The sequence below is a fragment of the Struthio camelus genome, chromosome 11, assembly GCF_040807025.1.
Source record: "Struthio camelus isolate bStrCam1 chromosome 11, bStrCam1.hap1, whole genome shotgun sequence".
Taxonomy (NCBI): domain Eukaryota; kingdom Metazoa; phylum Chordata; class Aves; order Struthioniformes; family Struthionidae; genus Struthio; species Struthio camelus.
Genome location: NC_090952.1, coordinates 4195740 through 4211750, shown reverse-complemented (window position 1 = coordinate 4211750; position 16011 = coordinate 4195740). Strand labels below are relative to the sequence as shown.

At 57.7% G+C, this 16011-nt stretch overlaps 1 protein-coding gene across 3 annotated transcripts; it reads right to left on the bottom strand.

Moving 5' to 3' along the window:
• Window positions 1–244: 244 nt before the first annotated feature.
• CCNB3 (cyclin B3) lies at window positions 245–5342 on the bottom strand. 3 transcript variants are annotated; one of them, XM_068957070.1, is made up of 12 exons: window positions 5244–5342; window positions 4537–4659; window positions 4346–4429; window positions 3995–4113; window positions 3538–3619; window positions 3032–3130; window positions 2760–2852; window positions 2327–2464; window positions 1637–1792; window positions 1059–1208; window positions 646–776; window positions 245–479 (listed from the first exon to the last, which is right to left on the bottom strand). In XM_068957070.1, the coding sequence occupies exons 2-12, from the start codon at window positions 4627–4629 to the stop codon at window positions 410–412; spliced, it is 1215 nt and encodes a 404-aa protein (XP_068813171.1). In that variant the 5' UTR covers window positions 4630–4659; window positions 5244–5342; the 3' UTR covers window positions 245–409. The 3 variants fall into 3 exon arrangements, with proteins under 3 accessions (XP_068813171.1, XP_068813172.1, XP_068813173.1); XM_068957071.1 differs by having other exon boundaries at window positions 4537–4662; window positions 5244–5256; XM_068957072.1 differs by lacking the exon at window positions 5244–5342 and adding an exon at window positions 5131–5215.
• Between the last annotated feature and the right edge of the window lie 10669 nt (window positions 5343–16011).

The window sequence follows — 16011 nt, the reverse complement described above, 5'->3', positions numbered from 1 at the left end:
GTAGTGTCATTGCTTAAGTGAAGCAAAGGGCAGGGAGAAAGTGATGGGGACCTGGCCCATTCCAGCCCTCACCCCTGAGCTTCCTGCTCTCAACCCTTCCTCCCTCCAGCCCCTAAATGCTCACACCTGCTCTCACCATCTACCCTGATACAGCTCATGGCTCAGCATAATCTCCACCTGTGTGCCATATCCAGCACCTACACAGGTTTAGCAACCCCTGTCCCAGTAGCCACTACCAGCACATAGGACATGTACACAATATTTTATTGACAGCTCTACATGACTTTTTTTTTCCCCCCCACCCTCCCCATTCCCTCCCATTTAGTTAAAACAATCACATTATCTATATACATAGCGCTCCCATGCCAGAGAGCACCTGGCTATTTACAGACTATTTACAGAGTCAGGGCTAGCTCTTCAGTATCTCCTCCAGCTTCAGCATGTCCATGGGGGTGGCCTTGGCGACCTCAAAGAAGACCCTGAAAGGAGTTGCAGCATCTTAGAGTTCAGTCCTAGTGCTGACAACCTACTGCCACCACCAGAGTGCCCCCAGTTCCCTGCAAGGCCCAAGGACCTGCACTCCTGATGCCACCCTTCACAGCTGCACTAAGCGAGCAGGCGTACTTCAGAGCCCCTGCCACTCACCTGTGTGAGTACTTGGTGCGTACAGCTTTCAGCTTGTCATGGGGTTGATATGTGAGTAGAAAGTTCAGCCTCTTCACTAGGGGATGCAGGTCCTGGGAGCGGTACCCACTGTAGTACTCCAGTGTGGGTGTCTGCAAAGGGACAGACTGGCTGAGCTGGGTCCTCCTTGCTAAGGCACACCCATCACCTTCTCCCCAACCCCACAAACATCTGAGGCAGGACCTCCCTTCTTCTGCTGGGCAGGCCTAGGTGCACCATCTGTAGCATAAAGCCCAGTGCCAGCTGAGCCAGTGTTGCCCCAGCACACAGGCCTGCCCCATCCTGCAGGGTGTCTGCAGCCAGGGCAAAGTTGGCTGTGTAGCCCCCCCCACCCCGGGAGGGTGCCAGGGCACCCAGAGCCAGGTGGCACTCACCCAACCTCCGAGGTTCCTCATGGTGAGCGCCAGGAGCAGGCAGCTGGCAGCCAGCTTGGAGGGGCTTTCCCGGACGTAGTCGTACTCCTGCAGGGTCATCTCACAGAGGAAGCGGGCTAGCGTCAGGGTCTCCATGTTGGCACGAGCACACTGGAGCCAGGCAGAAAGGGAAAGGCTCAACCTTTTGAGCAACACCTCCTGGCCTTTTGGGGGATCCAAAGCATGGTACTGCCACAGGGGCCCAGAGTCTCAAGGCTGCAGCATTGCATAGGCTGTCCTACACCAGCACCACTGACCCTTGCTGTGGAGGACCTGGCCAAACCCTCCCCGCTGACAGGAGGGAGCACAGGGCTGGAGCACTGCCTGCCCAAAGCTGCAGGAACGCACATCTACACCCAGGCAGGCCAGACTTCAGGCCCACCAGGCTGGAGAAATAGGTATAGTACCTGGCTCTAACCTGCCTGGCGGACACTGTGGGGCACAAGGGTCCATTCCTAAGGGGAGGGCAACACAAAGGGTGCCTGGAGGCACAAGCACCCCATGGGTGCAACGCCAGCCCATCCTCCTGCTGCACCCACCTTGGCAAAGCGTCGCAGGAACCGGTAGGGGATGGGGATGTTGATATCAAACTTCAGAGTGCGGAGGATGCTCATCTCCATGGCAATGAGCTCTTCCCGCTTGTAGGCATCATCACAGATGTACAGGAAGTCATCCACACACGGAGGGCACCGCTCCTGCCGGGGCACAACTTGCTCAGTACCCTAACAGGAACTCATCCTGGCAACGCTTAGGGAATCCTACCATTTGCAGAAGAGGTACACAGCCTGGCAGTTTGCAGGTCCCCTAAAGGGCAGTCCTGCTGGGTCCATTACAATGTTCAGTGGGACATTTTAACAGAGGGAGCATTAGTTTGTGTTGTCTGTAACTGCCCCAGCCTTTTTCCTCCACTGTCACACTGACCACCCTCTGGCTCTAACTCCTAATCCTGCTTGCACAGGATGAACCCAGGTGTCCTGGCAGTCTCTGCACTGCACAGTGAGGACCCAGGTCACCAGTAGGCAGAATCCAGCCCACCTGGCCTGCATTCACAGCCCCAGGGACAGGAGGAGGTTGCACATGGGCAGACAAGCCACTCTGGCATCCTTTATCAGCAGTGGCCTGGCACTGCAGCTTCCTGGCCTTCTCTGTAACTCATAGCTACGGAAGGCTGGAGAAACCAAGTCCCTTCTGCCCCTAGCACTTTGATGCAGCACAATGCAAGGAGTCACCTCAAATTTGGAGGCAATGAGGATGGCCGTAGAGCCAATGAGCTGCAGCTTATCCCTCATGCTCACCACCTCCACCAGGTAGTGGTCCACCAGCTTCACTGCCAAGTATAGAGTCTCGTGATTCAGCTCGAAGTTTTCCTGCAAGAATGCAAGTGGCAGGAAATCACACAAGAGCCAGGCCACCACTGTCCCCCCAGCCTGGTTGAAGAATTCCCCCATAAGGGCCAGAGAGGTGCCCACAGGGCCAGGCTGGGAGTAGGGTCATGTAGGCTTGCCACCAGCCTGCGGTGGTGGGGGAAGCAGATCAGCTCTGCACTGGGGAACTCTCACAGGAGCCTCTAAGTGACAAAGCCCTGCATGCCAAGTGTCCTGACCCTTACCCAGGGCAGGGAGCTCCTCCAAAAAGTCATGACCCCTCCCCAGATCCATGTACCTGCACTTCCACCATCCAGTCCACCAGGATGGCTCGCATGTCCCCACTGATGTCTGGCTGCTTCTCCATGTAGTTGGGGAGCACAAATTTCTCCTATCAAGAAAGGGGATGTTAAGGACTTGCTAGACATCCCCTACCCCAAAATGAGGTGCAGTGGTGACAGGCCCACTGCTGCTGGGTACTCAGAGCCTCTGGGCAGCACCTTGGCTCCTCTCTGAGGGTGGGCAACCTTGCCTGGCTCAGCCACAGCTGCCATCGCACCCAGCACCCACCTCTCTCTCCCGCATATAGTCAAAGATCTCCTTGGCATACTCTGCACTGGCGTAGGGGTCACCCAGCTGCTCCTTGTCTATGTCCTCCACTGTTGGTACCTGGAAGAATGGCCCCAAGCATCAATAAGGGGCAGTTGCATGCTGCCAGCTAACCTGAGGGAAGCTGGCATGGCTCTGCAGGGTACCTGGGGAGGTCACCCCTTTAGGGTAATGCAGCTGCACCTCCAACTGTCCCCCCAACCCCATCTGCTTGACAGCTCTGCCTCCACCTGCCCTGCAGCCCCCATCCTGCTCTTTCCCACAAGAGACCTTTGAAGGAAGAAGGTGTGGGTTATATTTCCCCAGCTCCTGTCACAACGGCCCACGCATCTCTAAGGTTCAAAGCACCTGGTGCCCTAGTGCCGCTGGCAAGAGCCACAGGCCTGCATCACCAGCAAGAGCAGGATGAGACCAGGAGCGATGCTACACCCCAGGATCCCTGCCCACTCCTTGGGTGACTGTGGTACCTGCACAGGCGCAGGTTCCTCTGGCACAGGAACCTTCTTGGGCTCTGCAGGAGTCTCTGTCGGGGGAGTTTTTCTCATTGATCTGAACAGGACAAGAGCATAAGTCACCATAGGGAGGAGGCCCACATCTCCCAGCTCTAAGGGGTCCTCCAGCCCCTTGTTGCTTCAGAAAGTGGCTCAACAGTTTCTAATACGCCCCCATGGACCCAACTACCCACTGCCCACCCCATCCAGCTCCTAGCCCTACACAACCACCTGCAGCAGCTAGTGCCATAGATCAACAGTACAGCACATCCCTTCTCCAGGGCCCAGGGTACCATCCCACAGGCTCTACATCCCCTGAGGAAGTCCCCCCACTATTGCTCGCTCTTCCCTATCCCTTGCAGGGCTGGTTTCCAGGTGCTGACCCTACCGTGTCTCCCCCCATCCCTGTCCCCCGTCTCACCTGGCTACTCACTTTTTCAGGTTGATCTCGTTGTTCTTTGCAACCCCAAGGACAACTGGGGCCTTCTGCACCTTGCGCGGCCCAGCTTTCACAGCCTCCTTCTTCCCCATCACCGTTTGGCTCTTGTGAGCCTGTCGTGGGGGGAAAGCAGGTCATACAGAAGGGTGCGTAGAGGGAAGCAAGGTGAGAGGGGGGTGAAACCTCTCCATACAGCCTGGAGTCAGACCTGTCCTCCCCACCACGGGGCACAGGACACTCTCCGCTCCATCAGCGCAAGGGGGATGCCCTGGAGAGAGGCAGCCCCGCTCCTTCCGAGGCCTCAAAGGGAGCACCGAAACCCCCTCAGCCTAAGGAAGCACTCACATTTGTGATGTCCCCAAACGCCGACCTTTTCTTGGGTGCCCCCTGAGGTGAGGACGGGGACCTCTTCGCTTGACAGCTCTCCTCCTGCAACAGAGGCTGTGAGACACAGCAGGGGGCCAGCCACCCCAGAGAAGCCCCCACACCTCCTGGCCGCAGCAGGGCTGCGGCCCCGGACCCAGCCGAGGGCTTACCTTGTCAGGCTTGCCATTCTCCGTCACGGTGCCCCCCTTGCCCACCCGGGGCTGCTTGGTGCCCAGCGTCTTGGCGTTGCGTGGCACCGGCATCGTCTCCCGTGGGCCTCTCTCCAAGCACAGCTGGGGGGGAGGCAGAGCAGGGCTCGGTACCAGGGCCTGGCTGCCCCCCAGAGCAGGGGAAACCAAGGCACAGAAGGGGCATGCCAGGGTGTCACGGGGAGCTTGCTCCTTCTGGCATGGGGGACGCAGCAGGGACCGACCGCAGCCACCCTGTGCAAAGCTGGTGGTGGCCATGCGGAGCAGCACACGGGGCTGGTGCACACCTAAGGGGGGGCTGGGGGGAGGACCTGGGAGCTCTCCCTGGCCTAGGGGGGCCCCAGTCCCTACTGCCCTGCACCCCCAGCAAGGGGGTCAAGGCTCCCTGTTGACCTGCACCCACCTTCAAGCACAGGGGGAAGGGGGCACAAGGGCACCTCAGGGAGGAGGTTTGAGGTCCCCGCTCACCCGCCCCCCACCCCAGCCCCCCAGGGAGGGGGTGCCCCAAAGCCAGGGGTCCCCACGAGGCCCAGGCCGATGGAGGGGGTCACCCACAGCAGCCCGGCGGCCCCAGGGCAGGGGCGGCAGCGGGTCCCCCCCGCCCCAGCAGAGCCTCCGGCGGCCCCGAGGCCGGGGACCCCCGCGGCCGCTCCCGGGGCGCCGCTCACCTGCGCCGCCGCCGCCGCCGCCCTGGCCCCGGCTCTTTTGAAAATAGCAGCCCGGCGGCGGCGGCCGGCACTGGCCGAGCGGCAGCCAATCAGCGCGCGGGCAGGGATGCGGTTTCTAAGGGGCGGGCGCGGAGAGTTTAAAATTCGGCCCTGCTGGCCAATGGGGTTGGGGCGGTGCGGGCGGGGGCGGGGCAAAGGGGGGGCAGGCTTCGCGGCGATTGGCTAGGCCGGGCTCGGGTTTAAATCGGTCTTAAAGCGGCCGGCGCACGGAGGGGCGCGCCGGGGAGCGCGTGGTGCCCCCGCAGGGCGGCCGGGGCCGCGGCCCCGCTGCGCCTCCCTCCGAGCCTGCCGCGCGCTGGGTCTGCCCCTCCCGTCGAGGCATGACCGCCCACTCGTGCACATCGGTCTGGGCATGACCTCCCTCGTGCCCCCGCCATTGCACATCTGTCCACCCCTGGTGCACATCGGTCTGGGCATGACCTCCCTCGTGCCCCTGCCACTGCACATCTGTCCACCCCTGGTGCACATCGGTCTGGGCATGACCTCCCTCGTGCCCCTGCCACGGCACATCTGCCCACCCTTGGTGCACATCGGTCTGGGTATGACCTCCCTCGTGCCCCTGCCACGGCACATCTGTCCACCCCTGGTGCACATCGGTCTGGGCATGACCTCCCTCGTGCCCCCGCCACTGCACATCTGCCCCCCACTGCACATCTCTCTGGACATGACCTCCCTCGTGCCCCCGCCACTGCACATCTGCCCCCGGCACATCTGTCTGGGCATGACCTCCCTTGAGCACATCTGCCCCCCACGGCACATCTGTCCACCCCCGGTGCATATCTGTCTGGGCATGACCCCCCTTGTGCACATCTGCCCCCACTGCACATCTGTATGGGCATGACCCCCACCTCGTGCACCTCTGCCCCCCACTGCACGTCTGCCCCCACTGCACATCTGTCCGCCCCGGTGCACATCCGTCATGGCATGACCCCCCTCGTGCACATCTGCCCCCCACTGCACATCTGACCCCACGGCACATGTATCTGCCCCCGGTGCACATCTGTCAGGGCACAATCCCCCACTGCACATCTGTCCACCCCCACTGCACATTTGCCCCCACTGCACATCTGTCCACCCCCAGTGCACATCTGTCTGGGCAAGACCTCCCTCATGCACATCACCCCCCCGCACATCTGCCCCCTGCACATCTTTATACCCTGGTGCACATCTGTCTGAGCATGACCCCCCCTCCCCATATACATCTGCCTGCACCCATCTGCACATCTGCCCCTCCACAACACAGCTGTCTGGGTATGACCCCCCCCTGCACATATGTCTGGGCCTGGCCCCTCTGCCTTCCCAGTCACTGCCCACCCGCCCCTTCCCCTGCCCACCCCCCCCGCACATCTGCCCCATGGCCTCTGCCCAGCACAGCCTCCCCCCTCCCAATGCCACCCCACTTCGTTACCCTGTCAGCCCTGCTGCGGCTGCCCCAGTTGCCTCCCCGCAAGGGGCCCGTCCGCCTGGCCCTGCCCCAGGCTAGTGCCCCACACAACGCTCCTCACTCGCCACCCTTCGGCGACCTGGAAATGCAGCTGAGTCCGGCCAGCTCGCTCCACGTGTTCCGGCCTCCTTCTGCAGCACTGCCAGAGAACAAGCCCAGGCACAAAGGATCCCTGGGGTGGGCCGGGATGGGCCTGCAGCACCTCACCCCTGGCAGGGAGCAGGGGAGATGGTGGGGCAGGCTGGAGTCTTGGGGCCCCTCCTGCGCAGAGAGGAATAAAGGGTCCTGAGAGGGTCCAGGCTGGGGAGCCGGTGCCAGGAGGGTGCAGGATCAACCCGAGCAAACTAATGGGTCTCTGGGGCAGCCCTAGCAGGGACCGACCCTCCCTGCCGCTGCCAGCGCTACCCACTGGCTCACCAGCTGCAGTAGCGGCAAGGAGCCCGGTGCGCAGGGGGTTCCTGGTGCCCATCTGCGACCAGCAGCGCTGGTGGGTAGAGCTCCTGAAGCCAGCAGGTTGGTAAAGGCTGGCAGGAGCCGGTTTTGCATCTCCAGTCCTCAACCCATTGCTTGGTGGGGCGAGCAGGGAAGCGGCTGGGTGAAATCAGGGAAGGGCTGGATAGGGAGATCCCTCATGGCCCGAAGCAGATGATCCCCATTGAATCACTGTCTCTTTTTCAGAGTGGGACGAGAGCACGGCAGCACAGCGGCTGCCTTTGGCACCTCGCACGCCCAGCGCCCGCAGCAACGCGCTGCGCACCAGGTGCGGCGTCGACAGCTCCTCAGGCCGGACCAGTTTTCCCAGTGCGTTTAATCGCCTCGTCTTCTTCCTTCCAGGACATGTTCCCCTGGCTTCCTAACTCAAAGATGCCAGCGTCTGATAAAAAAATAAAAAATACAAATGCAATCCTGGCCAATTCTTGAAGACGGCATCAAATGCGTGCCCTCAGCTGGCTGCATGGCTCATGGCCCAGCCGGCTGAGCACGGGGTGAGCACGGGGAGAGCTCCCAGCCACCCACCACCCGCTAGCCAGGTTGACTGTCTGCAGCTGCCATGTGAGCGTAACAGTGGCCGGAGCGGCACAGATTCACCCCCCAAATTCCTCCGTGGGAGCCACAGGGCTCCTGCTTCTGCGGAGAGCAGCTAAAGCTTTGATCGCAGATCCTGCACCAAGGTCCCGCAGAGCCCGCGGGAGGTCTCCTGCTGAGGTCTCCCACTGCGTCTCAGCCCATCAGAGCCAGCGCGGTGAATTGCAAGGAGCGTTCAGCAATGCTGCTGTTTCAGACTCACCCCTTCGAAAGTCTGAGCTGCTAGAGCTCTCTTCTGGGCAGAGCCTTGGCTTGAACTGCAGCCAAACCCAGCTTTGTAGCCACAGGGTTTGGGAGACGAGCTTGAACACATTCCCCAGTCAGGCTCTGAGGGCTTGAAAGAGCTGCAAACAAATTATCCCAAGCACAGCAGAACCAGTGAGCCAGGTTTCCTACTCATTTCTGCCTGTGCTCTGCCTGCTGCAGTCCTCCTCGCTCCATCCCGCCTCCCTAGCTCCCCCCACATGTATCGCTATGCCTTAATCTGGGACAGTGAGGACACGGCTGGGTCAGTGTTGGTGGGCCCATGTGGTACCCATATGCCGATTAACCAGCTGATTATTACCTCTCCAAGTCGATCTGGCCTTAGTCATCATCAGCTCTCCTTCTCTGGGACTTGATTTCTCCCTCCTCTACCCAGGCATTCATTGTCACAGCACTTGTGAGAACGTCATCTCTCTGAGATGAATCTTTTGCTGCATGGGATGGCATTCAGTAGATGCATGCTGCTGCTGCTATCGGCCTGGCAAGCACAGAGATTTCCAGGTTGCAACCCCCCTGAGTGCTTGTTTTAACCCTTCTCGCTTGCCTAGCCAGCCTCTGCGTTTGCAAGGAAGGCTGATGACTGTATTTCAAGCTGCTGAGGTTGAATGCATGAACAGTTGGGCATCAGAGAGATTTGCGCTTTCGCACCCAAGCCTGAGGAGGCTAAGCATTTCCCAAGCCAAGCCGGCCAGCCAAAATCTTGGCACCAAAACAGGGAGAGGGCAGCCTGGAGTGAAGGTGTACCAAACTCCTTGTGAGAGTTGGAAGCTGGTCAAACACATACGCCTGTCTCCAGCACCCAAAAGGAAGGTGCGCACCTCTTCCTGGAGCTGCAAACCTCTCAAAGACAGCAGGTCACAGGGGTGTGGGGAGCCCATGTTTAACCCATGGGCTTATCTCCTGCAAGTCAGCTGTTCCTGTCCCTGCAATTCTTGAAGGCTCCAGAGCATGGGTTCCCCTTGCCCTTGGTGGAGTCCTGCTTCGGCCACCATGGGGTGACGTGTCCAGCTCCCACAAGTACATGTCCAGGCAGCAACCTGGGCACACAGGCCATGCGTCCCCGCTGTGTGGCCCTGGACATATGACTGCAGGAGCCTGCAAGGCTGCAGAAGCACCTTTCCCAGGGAGGATGCATCACGCCCAGGCCTTGCAACAGCTGCAGGGCTTTTCCTGTCACTGTGGTTTTGAAAGCAGCTTGGCATGGCCAGGGAGCTGACCCATACCACTTTCAGCTCTCATAAATGGCAAGAGTCACAAAGGTGCGGAGATGAGCTGCCCAAAGCCATGCAGAGAGTTTAGGCCCAGAGAAACACATAGAAGGTGTGGATGCTGCTCTGTGAGCTCCCTCTAATGTCCATGTATGTGGATCCTGCAATGTCTTAGATGAGCCTCACTATTCCCTTTCTCCCAGGTGCCTCTTTGCTTGCAAAGACCAGTGGGGAATGGCCCGGGTGGGTGGCAGAGAGGAACTACGGCCACCGGCTTTGTGCCACTGGCTTTGGTGCTTGTGGCCTGAGCAAGTTGCAAACACCAAAAATCAGATGGTGGAAACTGCAGAAGTCTCTGAGGGCAGACTCAGGGGGGCCGGAGGGCATGAGAGGGCATGGGAGGACAACCCCCTGCCTCTGGTTGCCAGGGTGTTGAAAAAGGGCTTGGACACTTTTTCCCTGGTCTCTCCACTTGGCTTCTGGCTTACCACAGCCTGAAGCAACCACATGGAGAGTAGAGAGGAGCTGTCCCCAGACTCAGCACCTCTGGCCATGGGCTCAGCACCCCACTATGAGCTGTGCTCAGCATTAGGCTGCCTCAGGGTCGACAGAGGCAGCAAGCACGAAGACTGCACAGCACCATGGCACCAGCCACCACAGACCCCACAGCTGTGCACCATGCTGCTGCCACCAGGAGTGTGTCTTGGGTGGACCATCTTCCTGAGTCTTTTTGCCTCTGATGCCTCCGTTTCTGCAGCAAGATGTTGCTTGAACTCAACCTCCGTGTTGTTCTTGCCTGTTTATTCCTCGACTCCCACCCTCGGCTTAGTCACCAAGCCCATGCAGAGCGCAGTGTCCCCCATAACCTCAGCGCCATGGCCCCTCCAGCCCTGCACTCCTGGCCCACCTGTACTGATGCTCTGGCTTGAGGCGTGAGTGCACTTCGTCTTGCAGTGCTTCGTGCTTTCTCGTTAATCTGGTACCTCAGATCCCCCAAGGGGCATATGTGTCCAAGGCCCTCGCTGCACATCAGTTCTCCATCTCTCAGTCCCTGTTGCCACAGTGTTTATCAGAACGGGAGCATTTCCACGGAGGCTGCCAGGACCCCTTGTTTTCAGTGCCATGGGGATGCTCAGCTTTCCCAGCCAGGGGATAAGGACCACTGTGGCATTTCAAGCTGAAAGCTTTGGCACCTTTCTGTGGGAAGTAAAAGCAAAGCAAGTTTCCTTTTATTTCATTAGACTTCCATGCAATCAGAGTCTGGACAGGGCCTGTCATGCTTGCCTGAGTGAAATTTTCTGCAGTTCAGGTTTTCAGGAATATGCTGTCCCCAAGAGGCAATAGAGAGCAGAGCAAAGTAGGCCCCAGCTCTGAGCTGCGTCCAAAACCCAAGCGAATCCAAACCCTTCTGTAATCAGAGCTGCGTGTACTGATTTTGATTCAAGTGTGGGGCAGAAGATAAAACATGTGTGGATAACACTTAAGGTGGGATTTCCTTTTCTGTTCTCCAGTGGGTTGAGGATGCATCAAGGCTGTAGGAGATGCCAGGAGCTGCCTGAGCAGCAAAAACCCAGATAAAACCACAGCACATGAACCCAGAACACGCCCGGTTTTGGAAAGTGCCTAGGCAGGGCCCTGGGTGGTCCTGGCAAGCTCAGATCAGCTTTGGGCTCTCATTTCATAGGAAAAGAGCTGATAAAGTTGAGAGAGAGTAGGGAATAGTCTGGAGCTGGATGGCATTGCTTTGAATGCACAGAAGCCCTGCCAGTTTTTTTGTCACTCAGGGGTATGCGTTGGTTTTTGCATGTCTCCAGAGTTCAATCCATTCCCCACTTCCTGCAGAGCTAATCCTTGCCACCCCCTGGCCTGGGCAGCCTTGTGTCCTGCCCGGCTACATGCGGGTAGAGGGGAGAGAGGAGGACGCCAGACCTCCAGACCCCTGTGCCAACCTGGGTCCTAGGACCATGCCTCTTAACCGCCACAGTGCGGGGCCCTGGCTTTTCAGGGATGTTTACAGAGCGAACGAACTGAAGCAGATGAACAAGCTGGCATCTGGTGTTGCGGCACAGCCCCATCCTGCTGCCTGCAACACAGGATGCCACTGGGAGATCCTGGGGACAGGAGACAGGCTAGGACATAGCTAATGACTGTTAAGAAAATGAGGAGAAATGTTTTCTTTTTCTTCTTTGTGTTCCTTTCTGGGTTGAACGAGGCCTCATTCAGACAGCTCTCTCACTTTGCAGACACAGCTTTGTGCCAGCTGGTGGTACCTTGGTAGATCCATCTGCGGTTTTGACCCCCGTCAGCAGCATTTGGGATCTCACTGAAGTGAGGAAGCTCTGGCATGAGGAGGAATTAAGGACTGCAGGAGTCAGGGGTCGCCCTCTCAGTGCTGCTCAGGGAAGGGGCAAGGCTTCGCATCCTGGCACCTGCTTGCCCAAACTGGGCAGCAGGCAGCTCGCAGGCTGGGCAGCAGGCACCGTAGCCCCAGGTGCGCTGCGGGCACCTCAGTGCTGACCCCTGGGGAGGGGGCTCACTGGAACTGAGGAGATGTTGCTACATGTGTTTGCTGACTTTGCTGAGTAAATAGCAAGATACAACGTAGAGATGTGGCTGCCCCAGAGCACAGGCAGAAAAGTCAGGGAGAAGGAAGCACACAGCCACAGCCCCGGCTGATGTGCTGATGCTCCCAGCCCTGAGACTGCTCCCTAACCAAAATACTAGAGTCCAGCAAATGACTTATTCCCCCACCTTTGATGGAGAAATCAAGGGAGGGGAAAGTGATGTGACCAAGGTCCTACAGCAAGGTTGTGCCAGAGCATGAACTGGAACCCAGATGTCCAGCCAGCACCTCCGTGTCAAGGGCCTGTGTGCCTGTGTTTGACCATGCCTGGAGCCTGCCCAGTGTAATGGTGCTAGTGTTGTGCCCCTCTCTGCGTGCAGGACACCAGGAGAGCCATCCTGAGATGAGCTTCACCATTGTCACTCCTGTGCAGCCTTGTTCCAACACATGTGGCTCAGAAACTTCAATGCACTGCCCACACCAACATCCAGGCACCAGTGCCCTGAGCAGGCACTGCTGCACACCCTCAGTTTCTGGAGCTGTGGGAGCTGCAGGGCTCTGACTGTTGGAGACCATGCATTGGGGCCACTCTTGGCACCTGGGCAGCAAGGAGCACCTTGCAGCTGGAACGGGCACTCTGCCGGGGAGGATGGGAACACGACTCTGGGCTAAGTATTTGATTTCCTTGAAGGGGTGGAGCTGGGCTCTTCCATGCAGCAGACATCCTCCTGTCTCACAGTCAGTTGTGAGCCAGCTGGGCACAGAGCAGGCAGCTTCCACAACTCGGGCACCGTGGCAGGTGCTCCTGTCACACCTTGTCCTGCCCTGAAAGGCATGGAGCTGCCCTGCTTGTGCAGAGTGGCTCTTCTTGGACAGTCCCTAGCCGTGTGCCTTCATGCTCATGCTCACTGATGCATGGGTGTCATGGTCTCGACTGCTTCTGCAGGCAGAGAAGGATTTTTCCAGGCCATGACCTGCTAGGGTCAGGGCCTCCCTGCTCACAGCAAAGTCCTGGAATCCTCTGAGCATGGCCACCAGCAGCAATATGGGACAGAGTCAGGAGAGGTGGCAGCGTGGGAGAATTGATGGGAGCATGCAAAGGGAGTCCTCGCTGGCTCTCACAGCAGGAATTAGCACTGCAAAATAGTTGTCTCTCACTGTTACTGAGCACCAGTCTGGCTCTGTCTCAGTTTCCCTTCCAGCATGCCAAAGCTCCTACCAACACAGCACCCAGGGCTCACCTTGAAAACAGCTCATTTCAGCTGCCAGGACTGTCTTGCAGCTACAACTCAGCATCCTTTGATGATCTCAAAGCCCTAACTTTGGGGCCCCAGTGTTCACAGAGCTTGTACAGAAATGGCTCATGTATCAGCCATGTTTGCAAGCCAAGGCCACATTTCCAGCTTGCTGCATGGAGGGCTCCAGACCCTGCTGCCTGTAAGGATAAGACTGGAAGCAAAAGGGTCTCAGAAGTGTGTTGGGATGCTCTGAACTGATCCTCATTCCTACGAAAATGGGGTGGAGGGCCAACACGTACCACCCTGTGAGGTACGTGTTGGCCCTCCTGTGAGGGCAGCCCCAAAGGGCTGGCCTGGCAAGGCAGTCCTGGGCCACAGCGTGCCAGTCACAAGGCAGCTTCCAGCAAGGGCATCTGGAGACTGAGCTGCTGCAGGGGGAGCAGAGACACCCTGGCAGTGTCATGCATCCTCCAGTCCTCATAGACATCCACCAACTGGATGCAAGCCTGCATGGCAGGCAGCTTGGGGATGCTAAGGGCCCAGAGAGGAATCCCCTGGCCATAAAGCAGTCCATCCCGGACAGTCACCAAGACCCCCCAGATCGGCACGGTGTGTAAAATATGCCCACAAACTGTATCTGGTAAACACCCACTTTGCACAGCAGGATCTGAAAAACAACCAACGGCATATAGCATGGCCTTCCAAAACCCAGCTACAAACCCTCATTGCCCACTGGTTCCCCAGGATCAAAACCAACACACCTGATCTCATCACATGTATGCCTTGAGAGTAGCCATGCCCTGGGAAACCCATACACATGCTTTCCACCAGGCGGCCTGGAAAACATACCCTTAGCCCTACTCTTGCTGGCAGATGCAAGCAAATGCCCTCATACTGCCACCGTGCTACAGACTCCCCTCTATGTTCGGCAAAGGATTCCTGATCAATACAAAAACCCTTGATATTAGGGCTGGAAAGCAAACATGCACCCTTGCAGAATAACGCTCTGTAGCTTGCTTGTAGTAATGCACACATTACTCGGAGATTCCCACAAACAGCCCTTCTGTGGTGCAAGGACACTTTTTGCAGCACAGCTGGGAAAAAATCTGCCACTAGCTGCGAACACGGGAGCTCTGTGTTCAGCAGCTCCAGGACTCAGGAGCATGGGCAGCCAGAAAACGTGCTCCGTATCCTGAGAACGTGTGACCAGCTCAGCTTTCCTCGGTGAACCCTAAGGCTGGCTCTCACCTTGGGCTGAGGTTTTGCAACCTGAAAATGGCAAATAATGAAGGAACTGGTATGCCAAGGTCCACATGTGGCCCTTCCATTACAAAGACAATGAAGATCTTGCTAAGGAAACATCCAGGCAGTGCTGGGAGATCCACAGGTGCTGCAGCTTCCAAGGGAACTTAACCCTGCTGACCATAAGGCATGTGGGCAGGATCAGTCCTTTCTCCTTGCTAACAAGCAGAGTGACTTGGGTCATGTATGCTGAGGTCCCTCAGTGGCTTCTGCAAGGTCTATCTGGCAGAAAGAGGACCTAGGGATATTTGCAGCCAGAAGCAGTAGAATGGCTTTGCTTTCCTGGGTTGTGGCATGGCCAAGGGATGCTACCAGGCTAGGAGGTGTTTGAAGGTGGCTCCCACCCATTCTGAATACCTTGAATCCCCGAACCTGGCCAGGGCTGCTGTGGCTCCAACCTGCACTGCTTTGATCCTTGGCCATTTGCCCTTTCCAGCCCCAGCTCACTGGTGCGACTGCTGCCATCTGTGACCTGGGAGCTTTCTGAAGATTGCTCTCTGCTCATTTGGATCAGCTCCTCACAGGATGTAGGCATCTGTCTTGCTCCACACATGACAGGGGAGTGCACACCCCAGCCAAAAACGTAAGACACATGCTTCCTAGGCAGAGCTGGGATGAATCCCAGCTGATGGAAATGCAGTATATCAGCCTATGAGGTAAGACCCCCAGTCAAAAATCCCCCTGCCCTCTTCCAGCTCTGCAGGGGCTTAGGTGAGCTTTAGGACGGGTCTGCATCTGCCCGTCTCGCCCACACGTAGCGTGTGGAAGTTGGCTTTCCAGGCCCCGAGTCACTGCTGTACTGACACTCCTTCAGAGCTGACTCAGGGAAAAACTGAACTCACGGGAAACCAAACTGACGTGAAGAAACCTGGCACTGCAGACGAGGGCTATGGACAGCACTATGGATACCCGTGCCTGAAATCGCACTGGACCGTCCAGGAGTGGAGTAAAGATGGGGCCATTCTGTTGACTTAGGAGGAGCAAGAACTGAGCCCTGCAAAGTGAACAGCATGGGAAGGTAGGGAGATGGGTACACGTTGCTTGGAGGGGGTTGAGCTGCCGGCCTGCCTGTCTGTCATCTCTCCCCTCACCTCTTTCCCACCCTGGATGCAACTATCATTTTCTGCTTTAGTCTCTGTTTTCAGCGTCCTTCTCACCTCTTCCTCATCGGCTCCCTCCTCTGGCAGCTCTGGTGAATATACAGCATAGACGAGTGGTGTTGGTCTATAAACTGAATAAAAAGGATCGCACTGTGATAAAATCTCCAGGACAGCTTTGGGAAGGGCTGAGAGGGAATCTGGACCCGGTCATGAGAAGACAGAGGAGAAGATGTCACCCCAGTTCCTCCAGCTATTAATAAGAAGTTGGAAGCTTCCAGCTCAAGGCAGGAGCTTTTTGCAGTGCAAGGCGCCCTCATGGGCTTTTGCCTGGAGCCAAGCAATTGGGACTGGTGGGAGCTCAAATTCAGTGGCTTCATTTTGTGACTCAGAGCTTTGCATTTATTTGCTGGAAAAGGCCCCAGCAAGTTAGCCTGTTACCTGGAAACCGAAGCTCTGCAGCCAGCACAGAATGAAAGAAGCAAGAAGGAAATCACAGAAAGACG

Coding starts and splice junctions, on each gene's coding strand:
- CCNB3 (XM_068957070.1), bottom strand. CDS start 4,629: ATGCCGGTGCCACGCAACGCCAAGACGCTGGGCACCAAGCAGCCCCGG. Junction 2,465..2,759: donor ACTGGATGGTGGAAGTGCAG/GTACATGGATCT, acceptor GCATTCTTGCAG/GAAAACTTCGAGCTGAATCA. Junction 777..1,058: donor TGAGGAACCTCGGAGGTTGG/GTGAGTGCCACC, acceptor GTCCCTTTGCAG/ACACCCACACTGGAGTACTA.